The 12,773-nt window shown below is 44.4% G+C and overlaps 1 protein-coding gene across 2 annotated transcripts in view; it reads right to left on the bottom strand.

Annotated features, from left to right (window-relative positions):
• The window catches only part of PKMYT1 (protein kinase, membrane associated tyrosine/threonine 1), a 36,173-nt gene extending 23,434 nt beyond the window's left edge, over positions 1 to 12,739 (bottom strand). Inside the window, exons 1-5 of one of the 2 annotated variants that reach the window (XM_088461724.1) lie at positions 11,727 to 12,739; positions 6,849 to 7,267; positions 5,542 to 6,038; positions 5,356 to 5,462; positions 2,639 to 2,799 (exon numbers count right to left, since the gene is read on the bottom strand). In XM_088461724.1, the coding sequence (XP_088317850.1) occupies positions 2,639 to 2,799; positions 5,356 to 5,462; positions 5,542 to 6,038; positions 6,849 to 7,205 (1,122 nt within the window). In that variant the 5' untranslated portion in view covers positions 7,206 to 7,267; positions 11,727 to 12,739. Of the gene's footprint in view, positions 1 to 2,638; positions 2,812 to 5,355; positions 5,463 to 5,541; positions 6,039 to 6,848; positions 7,268 to 11,726 lie in introns of both variants that reach the window. The other variant, XM_088461723.1, reaches the window with a different exon arrangement.
• Positions 12,740 to 12,773: the final 34 nt, after the last annotated feature.

The following is a 12,773-nucleotide window of genomic DNA, read 5'->3' as shown; positions in this document are numbered from 1 at the left end:
TCGAAGATGATCTACAGCCATGAGGGTAAGAGTTCACAGTCTTCCCAAATGCTAAAAATAAGGATTTTTTTTTTTTAGCAAGGAACAGGAAGGAAAAATTAGTTTTGCCCTTCTGATCTGGAGGAAATGGGGCAATTGTTTGGGTTTGGCATAGCCTCCAAGTCTGCCGGGTTTGATGGAGTTCTGGTTTATTTACCAATAAAGAAACTGCTACGTGCCTATACAGAGCTTATATAAAGTAAGCATACATGTGAGCACCTGCTTCTAATCAAGTCACGTGTGAGGTGTCTGCATCTGGGAATCTGGACACTGTGAAAACTATTTGACTTTTGGACTATTGTCTCACCTACATCAAGGGTGTGATTTATTATATTCAAGGACTGTTATAACCAGCACCCTTTTTTATTTTTTCCTTCCCCTTTGTGTATGGATTGACACTATACAATTGGACTACTTGAACATATGTTGGAATTTCCTACAAGCGCTGGATTATAAGGTTGTATTTTATGGTTTATGTATATGGAAAACTAATTAGGTGAATTAGTACACTACCCTATCCCAGCAGCTACGTAGTACAGCGCCCAAGGTGTGAAACTTTCGTTCTGGACTATACAAATACATTTCCCTTTGAATACTGATGAAACTATCCTGTAATCTCTATAATGAATTGATATGTGATGGAATAGGTCCATATGTCTGCATTGTGCAAATCTGCCCCCTAGCAGTATTGTTGGGTACACACTGCGCGATATAGGCCATTCAATCGAACAGCCGATATAATGCAAGCGTGTCGGCGGGTGTGTACCAGATATGTCTGACGACGCAGTTCACAAACATTGAATCGGCTATGCAGCACAGCCAGTGGTCGATATATCTGCAGATATTTTGGTGCATCCGCCCGCACACTTGCTGCAGGGACTGACATAACAGCTGGGCGGGCAAATTCAGATGCCAACCAATCGGTAAGTGTGTGTACTTAACTGAATCAGCCGCGTTGGTTGGCGCGACAGCCAGCTGGCCGTCAAGTCGACCCAGTGTGTGCCCAGCTTTAGGGGGGACAGATTGTGGCAACAGTCATTGTGGGGGTTCTCGGATTTTACCTTTCTTCTTTAGTCTTAAACAATGGAAAGGGCGGTCTTGAACTGGAAGGACTATTTTGCCTGTCGTATGGTCTTCCTGGCTTATAGCTTCATGCATATTTAACTTTGTGAATATGATCAAGGAGAATGAAGATACCCAAGAGCTTCTTCTCCTGTGGAATAGCCAGAGGGCTCTTCTGGCCACTAGTGTTGGTGCCACAGATCCTGCTGAAGAAACCATGGTATCTAATGGAGCTTCACACAGGAATTCTATCCATATTTGCACGATTCCCATACATCCAACAGTTACTGCCCGTTTATCATCTTCTTGATATCGGGATGGGCTGTATCTCCCCATAACCTTAGAGCACAGAGACCATGGTGATACACAATTTCAATGTGGTTCCTGAAGAAATAACAATCTTTGTGAAATAACTGTTCATCTTCCTATCCATGGAGCCTGTGAGAGGAACTGTTGTGGGTCTAGAAAACATGCTAGGCAGTTTCTTCAATTTCCTCATGCTCATTAGAGGAGTTTGTGAATGCTCCTGAAGAGCTGCATGCAGACTGGTAACGGCAATCTTCTACATCCATACTCGTCTGGGAACTTTCTCTTTTAGCTCCTGGCTTTGTATCCAGATCTCTCTTGGGGCAAAAGATTTCATCCAAACTGTAAATTCTTTAAAAACTTTGCTGGAGACTTTCCTGTAGTCTCAAAGTTGCACTTAGTATCGGAGATGCCTCCATGATCAGCAGAAGAGGGATCATCATACACGTCAATGTTGTCATGTCTTCCTTTCCTTCTTTGTTACAGGTTCTACAAGAGTACTGAAGAGAACATATGGTCACTAAACTATTCGGTACAGACAAAACGCCAATAACCCAGGGGTTTACCTTTTTGAGTTGTTTGGGATTGGGCTCTGGAAACATCCTGCTTCTGGATGCTGATTCCGCTATATACATGTCCCAGTACTGTAACTGCTGTGAAAGCTCAGAGCTGGCCAGGATTGCATCTCAGCCTGCTCGGTCCACGTCTTGCCCCTACTTTAACGCACATCCGTAGAAACCTCGGCATCTATCCAGGCAGGTGTTTCTGAATTTTATGACCAGACCTGCTCCCGGTTGTAGTCATCCTCAGCCTGCAGCAACAGATGGTGCGCAGCTAGGACTGAACAGAAAGTAAGCCCCCGCACTACAGAAGAACACACACCACCTGAACTACCTATGCTGGAGAAACAGGGGAAGAGGAGGCACTGTGTATTGTACCAATAGGAGGCGACTAACTTGTCTCAACCTAACTTAGAAGGGAAACTACTCTCACATGAAGGATTGAAAAAAAAAAAAAACACACACACACACACACACACACGATATAAAAATAATAAATGTGATAGGAGAGAGGGGGGGGGGGGGGCGGTGGAGACAGTGAGAAAATACCTCCGGCAGGACCGGAGGACAGACTGTGCATGAAACATTAGAACAGGGTCATTTAGAGATGGGAGAGGTGTGGAAATAGGTAATGACAGAGCCTGAAGCTTCCTGCACTTGGGAGATCTCACCTGGAAGACTGTGAACATCTGAGTAAGAATGCCTCTTGCAGTTACAGTCACCTTTCTCCACCTCTCAGCCCTGCGAATAGCGGGGAGAGACAGTAGCCAGTCCACCGTAGCTCGGCATCGGTAATCCGGCTCCAGTGTCCCACGGAGTACCTTCAGGAAATCTGGGGGTAATTCTGCATTACACATTTATTAGCTTAATAATGCTGCCTAAAGTACAGAATATGACATTCAACACAGTATATGATATTGGTGTCACTATATCTTTACTGTAAGTGGCAGAGACATAGGAGAGGCTGGCGTCGGCGAGAGGGCAGAGCCGTAGGAGAGGCAGGCATCGGCGAGAGGGCAGAGCCGTAGGAGAGGCAGGCGTCGGCGAGAGGCAGGCGTCGGCGAGAGGGCAGAGCCGTAGGAGAGGCAGGCGTCGGCGAGAGGGCAGAGCCGTAGGAGAGGCAGGCTTCGGCGAGAGGGCAGAGCCGTAGGAAAGGCTGGCGTCGGCGAGAGGGCAGAGCCGTAGGAAAGGCTGGCGTCGGCGAGAGGGCAATTTCCTCCAAGATGCTCTCAGCAGACCAGGAACATTTTCAGCTCTTCTAGCTGGTAATTCTGCCTCACCGTATAAAACCTGCGATTCCAACCAAACCTTACTTCATAAAAGCAAGCAGCTAAGAACTTTCATTTCAGCCTATATAATGAGTGTTCCATACACTATAGAGCAGTGTTGGCTAACCTTGACACTCCAGCTGTTATGGAACTACATAACCCAGCATGCACTGCTACAGTTTTGCTATTAGGGCATGCTAAAACTGTGGCAGGGCATGCTGGGATATATAGTTTATTTATTATTTATTTTATTTATTACCAGTTATTTATATAGCGCACACATATTCCGCAGCGCTTTACAGAGAATATCTTACCATTCACATCTGTCCCTGCCCCAGTGGAGCTTACACTCTATATTTTCTACCACATGCTCACAAACATACACACTATGGTCAATTTTGAGGGGAGCCAATTAACCTACCAGTATATTTTTGGAGTGTGGGAGGAAACCAGAGTGCCCGGAGGAAACCCACGCAAGCACAGAATATACAAACTCCGCACAGGTAGGGCCGTGGTGGGAATTGAACCCATGACCTCAGTGCTGTGAGGCAGTAACGCTAATCGTTACACCAACAGCTGGAGTGTCAAGGTTAGCCAACACTGCTATAGAGGAATGTTTTCCAGTTTATCGTGGGATTTTCTCCATCAGAAAGTCTATTGGAAAACAGTGCGAAGAGCCTTTCATGCGCTCAAAATAGATGTTAACTAAGGTAATCTCTCTGTAGGCAAGATACATGCTGCAAGCCAAGTTATAGCAGCTTTTCCACAAAGTCATCCCAACCTCATTAAAAAAAAAAAACATTTGACACAAAAGCAAAACTAAAAGATATTTACAATTACGGCATGCTCTCTCGGCTCAATTTTCAGATGGCCCTCCTCTAATTCAAATATCCCCATTGAAGTAATTCCTTTTATCTTTAGTTCCCTGGAAGACACTTTCTTACTCATAGTCCTATATATTGTCTTCTTCTCATAAGGATAATTTACCACATCTTAGATCAAAGTGGGAGAGAGATATTGGCCTTCTAATGACTGGGATAATGCTCTAAAAGCTCCTCGTATTTCCACGACTTCGATAAGATTTCAACAGATTCAACTGTTTATTCTACACCGTACCTATTTAACTCCTGGTCGTTTGCTCAAATTTGGGGGAAGAGCATCTGACATATGCCCTAAGCGTAAAATTAGTAGTGGTACTTTCTGGAACCTTCTATGGGATTGTCCAGTGTTTAGCGCTTTTTGGAATAAAGTTCTGAGAGTTTTGTCCAATACAGGTATTGCTCCCACTTTAGCTACGCCATTGATGTGCAGTTTAGGCTCTATGGACGATGAGGTAGTGGACAGATATCTTAAGCAATACACTGTCAATATGTGTACACTAGCTAAGGTATGTGTGGCTCGGTCGTGGATGGCTCCTACAGGACCAGATTATAATGCTTGGCTGTCCTTGGTCCGTACCACTGTTGAACATGAAAAACGTGTTTATTTGTCGCAAAGCTGAGAAGAAGTATGAACAATATCTGGAGCAGTTGGCTTAAATCCTGTTATGCCCGTGCACTGCCTAATGATTGATCGGTATATTATTGCTAGGGTAATGAAGTAGATTATTACTTTGTTGGAGGTAATGTGGTGTGTGATAAGTTGAGAGAAGAATTTATTGGGATCTAGTTGATTTTGCCAATTTTTTCAGGTGATATTTTTGACAATATTTCAATATTTGCAGTGTGGTATTTTTTTTTTTAGGTTTATTGTTTTGGTATATAGATTAATATTGTATTTTTATAAGAAATTAAGAAATGGACCTGGGATGCAGTTTGTAGATCTAGGTTTTATATTCCAGATACTGTTGTTATCAGATACTGTTGTTATTTGAGTGTGTGTGTGTGTATATATATATATATATATATATATATATATATATATATATATATATATATATATATATATATATATATATATATAATTTTTATTTTTTTATTTTATTTTGTTTGGTTATTTGCTAATGTATTGCTATAAACCAATAAAAATATACTCAATTAAAAAAAAATATATATAACTAAAAATGTAAGAAGTTCAGAATGACACCATGTGTATGACACAACAAGATGGTAGACACTCACCTGAGGTGAACTCTATTGGTAAATGACCCTGTCTGAGCTGCTGCCAACCATCCCCTCCCTTAGGAAGCTCCATGTTACAAGACACTTCCAGCAGCGTCATTCCGAAGCTAGGAAATGGGGAGAGACCAGACATCAGAAAAGAATAGACTTGTAAAGCTGCAAAGCAGCTGCCAGGATTTCTCTTACCTGAACACATCTGCTGCTTTTGTGAAAATGCCGTCCAGCAGCTCGGGAGCCATGTAGCGGGGGTCCCCTTCTTGTGCATCAGTACTTCCTTCTGCTCCGTCTAGTTCTACCATCAGCCCAAAGTCTCCCAGCTTGTAGATTCTGGAGTATGAGATGAAGACGTTGGCTGGCTTGATGTCTAAGTGGAGTAGATTGCGGTCATGGAGATGTTTTAGACCACGCAAAAGGTCACAAGTTATATTCCAAATTTGGCATGGTGGAAGAGGTTCCCCCAAATCCTCTGAATACTGCTGAAGGCTCCCTACGCAAAGTTCTGTCTGTAAGTACAGCATTCGCTTCTCCTCCCAGGCCCGCACAAACCGCAGGCAGTTGGGATGTTCTCCAACACGCTCATGTTTTCTCACTTCCTGCAGCTTGCGGTGGCGGTCAGATTCACCACGGAAAGGGGAAACAGAACGCTTCACAGCATATAAACAGCCATCCTCCCGACTTCGCACCTGTGTGAAAAGATGACAAACTATTGCACATAAATTATCATCAGTTTATTTATATAGCACCATCAATTTACAAAGCCCCCCCAACAGAGAATATTTCTCATTTCTATCTGTCCCTGCCCCGGTGGAGCTTATAGTCAGAAGCCAATTAACCTACCAATGTTTTTGGGCTGTGGGAGGAAATTGCAGCACCCGCAAGAAACCCATGCAAACATGGGAAGAGAACATACAAACTTCACATAGATGGGGCCCTAGTCAGGAACTGACCAGTGCTGAGGCAGAAATGCCAACCACTACGCCACTGCGCTGCCCTAAATCACTATTGTAATACATGAACACATCTAAGAATATACGGAAACTAAAAAAAGTTACAAAAAAAAAAAAATCAGAGAGCTTTAACATGATCTTCATTACAATTGTTGTGATCCATTTTTAGCAAGTGTATAAAATATCACGCACAGCAATACCACGCATAAAGGGCTTGATCCAATTTAGGTGTGAATTACCACGGCTCAAGTAGGTGCTGCTGTATGCCGCATTTATGGTACTGTTGGGCTGCAAGCAAAAATGTGCGAGTCCTGTGTGAGAACAGGCTGCAAGGGGGGGGGGTGTGACATGCGGTACCGTTGCCACCGTTTCTTTGCACCTAGGTGGATCAAGCTCAGTGTCCACAAAATTATACCACTCATCGTAATGTGCAAAATTATTGGACTATTTGCAAGTGCTCGATCCAAATAAAAACAAACAATCCACATTTAGCGCCTTGCACAGATTAACCTCAATGTTTTATAACATGAAGGCGGCCTTTCCTACCTTATACACTTCCCCAAAGGAGCCCCTCCCCAGCTTGCAGATGTTCTGGAAACACTGCTTGAACAAGGTCTCTCCCTTGCTGTGGTCATACAGCCTGCTGACTGGAGGCTTATGCTGGGGGCTGCGGAAGGATACACTCTGGGGGCGCGGCTGGCTCCACGATCGCTGTTTGTTGGGAAAGATGCGACTGATGGGTGGGATGCTCTTCACCGGGGGTCGTGGTGGAAGGGTGTAGCAGAGGGAGTGGCCTCTCTTCTTGAGTGAAAAGCTTTGCTCTGCTTCACTGAAATGTGCTGGCACTGGGATTGGAGTGCGCGTGAGGGGAGCGTCACCCATCATATCGCTGGGAACAGGCATGACTCGCTGGCACAATCAAGGTGACCAACTCTTCCCTTTTATATCGTAAGGGAGAAGAGAATCTGGTGGTATAAAAAACAAACAAGAAGAAAATGATGGGGGTTCCAGACACAGGTTTATTAATATACAATGCACAGTTTTAAGCCATCACCAATAACTGCAAGCATGGAAAATAGCTAGATACATCACCCATGCTACCACTCTACTTTTCATTGTTACTTTGGCAGCTGTATCTATTTTACGATGATCTTTTATTTATAATGCGCCACAAAGGTTCCATAGCGCCATACAAGGGGATAAAACGGACAACTGGATTCAGACTCATACCCTTTTTACACCTAAAACCCAGATCCAGCCCAGGTCACTAAACATGGGTTTCAAGTTGTGTCACAGCAGCTCGAGACCATTTTACACCACAGGCTAGACCCGGGTTATTCCCGTGGCTTCTCTTCTGCCAACTCATGGAGATTACATAATCGCCAAGCACCGGTGAGACGGCACACTACAGAGTGTTAAAGGGACCCAAGTCACCCGCTCACACTGCAAGGTTACACAGGTCATTCCCATGTTAAACCCTACTCAACCCGGCAACCAACCCTAGCCCCTTTTACACTGATCCGCGTTAACACGGCAATAACCCAGGTTATTTGTCCAGTGTAAAAGGGGTATTAGACAGTACATAAAGTCACATATATTTACAATGACCATTTAGCCTAATTATGTAGAGAAGACAAAGTAAAGAGGGTCCTGTTCATACGAGCTTAAAATATATATTATATTGGGGCTGACAATCGAGGATCACCAAACAGAGAGCTCATGAGGCCAAAAGCTTCATCAACGATACGTGTTTGGTGGTTTTCTCACGCTCTTCGTCTGGTAATTCTTATTGATCAGGCCTGATGCCACGTCTTGGATACTATTGATTGTGGACAGTGATCGTGTGAAATGATCCATCATTATTCATATAATCTGATATATCTATGCACTATTGCAAGCATATTTTATAGGGTTTTTTTTATAATTTAAAAAAAAGTAAATTAGTGGCTGGCTCTGGATAATATGTAACAGTGAAACGGTCTATTGGTTGTGATGTTCAACATAGTCAGATAACTTATTCCAATTTGTTTCAAATAGCTTATGTGTATGTATTCAGCTACTTATCCATATGCCTGAAAGATAGGTGGAGGTTTGGCAGACCCAAAGCCACAAAAGAGACAAGTTTCTGAGAGAAAACAGCTTGTGTGATAGGCTGCCCACAGGACAACAGATTCGAGCACTGGTCCAGCATAACACTGGTCGATGTAAGCAAGTCTCATTTTCAACTGTGAAGAGAAGACTTCAAGTTGCAAGTTTGACAGTACAAAAGTCATTGCTAAGATTGTAAAATAAGAAAGAGGTTGTGGGGTCCATAAAGCACCATCAGTGGACTACTAAAGACAGTAAGAAGGTCTTATGGACCAATCTATCGTTTTCAAAACTTTTAAAGCCAGCAAGTGGATAGTTCTCCAGTGTGAGACACTGACTGTCAAACATGAAGGAGGAAGCATGATGGTCTACGGATCTTTTGATGGATCCCGTGTCCAAAAGGGCTACCAATTTTCCAGCACCAAGCAATACCCTTTGGTCTATTAACCAAGGGCATATCCTACAGCAAGATAATGTCCCAAAAACATTCCTCCAGACTATGACAGAACTACTTTTGAGGAAAAGAACAAGACGGTAGGCCTCAAATCATGGAATTACTGCACTCTCCAATATTTGATCCCATTGTGCTGGTTTATGATGACCTAGACAGAAGGGTAAAAGCAAGTAACCGGCAAGTGCAACACATTTGTTGGAATTTCAACAACAGTGTTGGGAAGAACTTCTTGGACAATTTGATTTCCATTGCAGAATGTCACAAGTGTTTTTGGCGGTTATTTCTGCAAAAGATGAGTTTTGAGTTGATGAGTCTAAGTTTCAGATTAAATCTTGATAAACAAAAATTATTCTAACACAAGAAAAACTGGTAAAAAAGGGTGTTCTAAGGGTGGAATTCAATTGCTTCAACCCCCCTTTGTGGTCGACGGAGTTATTCAATTGTTGCTCCTGTCGGGCGCGATCGGTTGCCGCTGCAAGCGGAAATGCACGTAAGGTGACCCGTTTGGACGCCCAAACGGCACATTTCGCAATCGCGCCCAGCACTTTGGTCGGGTGTAGCCATTTTACGCGGGGAAATCCAACCTCTTCGACGCGAAGATAGGCATCAATTGAATAGCGGCCTGCGAACTCGTGTCACTTTGAAGAACGCCCTAAAACTTTTGCGAATAGAAGGCACCTATGTTAATACTAAGCTCAGCAGCAACATGTTGGAAACAACGCATATGTGCGCACACAAATATGGTTTGCTGAGGGTATTGTCACAGATGGCAGAATTCCAATGGTTCTCCACCATCAATGGTAGAGATTCAGCTATTTTTTTCCCCCTTGACACAAGGACATGGTACTTAGCTCAGTCCCCTTACAATTGGCCCAACATTTCTCTGCCTCCCCATTGCACTGCTCAGCTCGTAAACCCCTGAACACTTAGCTCTCCTTCTTTGATTGGCCTGCCACTTAACGTGTCCCACAGCAGTTATGGACTTCGATAGTTTCATGCCATTGATGTAAGGCACTGATGGTGAACCCTTCGATTGCCGTTCCTAGTGTGGCTCTGTATTATGCAGGCCTCTGCTGTTTACCAGACATTTGTATTGCCTAGGTACTGTAAACTGCTTCAGATGGACAATCATTACATTAGAAAACTTCAGCACATTTTGGAGCAAGTGTTTGGAAATGCAAATACTGAAGTGTTTCTGTATAATATCAGTTGTCTAATTAGGGTGTGAATACCCGCCACCAATATCTTGAACAGGTTATGTCGGCTGTACAAAAATTCTCTCAGTAGATATTGATGACACGCTAGAATTACAGATTGTTTTTATATATAGAGCCATAGTGTCACAGTGCTAAACTGAAAGTCTGTCAGACACAACAGTAAATGCCCCATTGTAGGCATAGCAGGGTTGGCTGGCTTAAACCAAAGGATTACAAAAAAAAAAAAAATCATCAACTTTTAATTTTTTTTTTTTTTTTTTAAATATGCTGTGCTTTACAGGCAAGGCAACATGACTTCTTAAAAAAAAGCCTATTATAAGGGAATCCCCCTTGTATCATTCCACATTCTTGTTGCTAGTGGTCTTCATTTGAATGAGCGGAACCAGTACAGTAAATTCATACACACAACAGAGAAATAGGGAGAGTGAGCCAGATCTAAATCTGCCTAGCATCAGCTTAAGACTCCACAAACTCCTCCCCTAACAATCCTATAGAACAGGAGAAACCTCATAACATTCTCTATCTTAAAGGGTAAAACTCCAACACATTAGTCTCCTTCATGTTTATTTCAATTCAAAACCTTCAATCCTACTGAGGAGTAGAACGAAGAAAGACCAATACCGCTTTTCCACCAAAATCCTGGGTCTGACCAGGGACTTAATCCATTCCCACTGCGGTGCTGACCCAGGATACTTCCGGGTCGGCGCTGCTCACACTGCCACGGGTGCAGTGCCGGCGCTTGGAGATGACATCACCACCAAACACCAGAAACTCCAGCTCTCCCCTGAATGCCAGACTGGAGTGGCGACCTGCAGAGGGGGGGTCCTTCCGGGAGGGTGTCTGATGTCACCGAGGAGACGGCCAAAAACAGACTACAGCCTCCCCGTACGAAGCGGGGATGGAGTTAAAACCGGAACGGTCCAGACCATATGGGAAGGCTGTAATCTCTCCCTCTCCGGTGATAGCTTTCACAGACACCTTTCGATTTCTCGCAATCACCATGCTGTAAACAGATCCTCATATGACCCTGGTTACCCGTTTACACTGAGCCAAACCCAAGTCTTACCCACGTAAAACCCCGCTTGAGACCAGGGAATGATGCAGCTTTTTCCATTGAGCCGCAAACTGGGTTGACACGGCAATAACCCAGGTTTTGCAACGGTGGAAAAAGGGGTCTAGCTCTCTTTTGAGGAGATAAAAGATCATAGTAACTTTGGATTGTTAATGTTAGAAAGCATTAAAACATGGTAGATCAAGGTTTGTAAAACATAGCAATGTTTCACAGTATTAATATAAAGCAGGATTCAATTTATTTTCTCATTAAAACATTAACGGAAAAAAAAAAAGGTTTAAACCAAAAAAACAAACTTTTTCTCCATCCCTGAGGCAAGGCTATCATAATTTGAGGCTTTGTAACCATCAAGTTTTTTTTTTCCGATGGGGACTTTATCCGATCCTCATCCTCCTCTCCCCTCCCCCCCCGATCACCATGCCAATTTTATATATTAATATAGCGTAGCCCCTAGAGCCGCTTAGTGAAGGAATAGCTGGTGTAGAGCACTCCAGGCAGAGACGATAAGGGCCTCAAAGCACAGCTGCCTGGACTCCTAATGAGACGGTAGGTGCCACCACCACCATCCGCACAGCAGTCGGATAAGAGATTACCTGGTGCCCAGCCGCATTACTTAGGGTCCACAGGGCGCATCTGTGTGTTGCACTGGCACATTAGACACCTGCAGGTCACAATCTATTACAGGTCTGTCACCACCTCAGATCCATTCAGATGGACAGTCTCGAGGTCTTCTCCACAGAGGTCTGGTGCAGTGCCTTAGTCTCTAAGGTAGCATAGAACCACCAAGCAATCTGTGGCTGCTGTCTTTTTTAGGATGATTTTCTGTCGCCACGGTCACTCCTGCTAAACCTCAGGGTGGCACTCTTGTGCTGCTGTCCTCAAGATGTCACTCTAATGATGTCACTCATTCTGAAGTGGCTTTCTCTCTCTCTCAGATTGAGACTGCTGTCTCCCTAGGTCTCTTAGCATGTAGCTTAATCTCATGCAGGATGTCTCAATGCAGGCTGTTTCTCTGGGTCTCTCTCAGTCAATCTGCTGTCTTTCAAGAGGACTCCACACTCCTCTCTCTGGGTATCTCAGTCTACAGTTACCATTTTTCAGGGTGTCCCTCTCTCCAGTTGTGCGTCTCTCAGGGTATGCCTCTCTCTTGAGCCGTTCCTCTCGGGGTCTCAAGAGTGTCCCTCTTTCCTCTCTCAGGTTCACTCTCTCTATGGGTGTCCCTCTCTCCAGCTGTCTCTCAGGGTGTCCTTCCCTCTCTCGGTCTCTCTGGGTGTCACCCCCTCTCAGAGGGCGTCTCTCTCACAGGCTGTCCCTTAGGGAATCGCTCTCTCTCAGGCTGTCACCTTCTCTTGGACTGTTTCTGGGTATTACCCTCTCTCAGGCTGTCTCTCGGGGGATGTTCCTCTCGGTGTGTCCCTGTATCGGATTGTCTCTCTCAGGGTGTTCTTCTCTCTCTGTGTGTCACCCTCACTTGGGCTGTCTCTCTCAGGGTGTCCCTCTCTCTCAGGGTCCCTCACCCTCCGTCCAGTTGGAAATGAAACTTTGGCGCCAAATTACCTCAGCTGGAGAATGTAAACGTCACCGCCGCATCATCTGCATCAACGCCCCTCCCCCTGCTGCGACGGCCCCGCCCCAACACT

The sequence above is a fragment of the Taudactylus pleione genome, unplaced genomic scaffold (genome assembly GCF_031769625.1).
Source record: "Taudactylus pleione unplaced genomic scaffold, aTauple2 ptg001090l, whole genome shotgun sequence".
Classification (NCBI taxonomy): domain Eukaryota; kingdom Metazoa; phylum Chordata; class Amphibia; order Anura; family Myobatrachidae; genus Taudactylus; species Taudactylus pleione.
The sequence above is the reverse complement of the archived record's forward strand: the minus strand, read 5'-3'. Positions and strand labels throughout refer to the sequence as shown.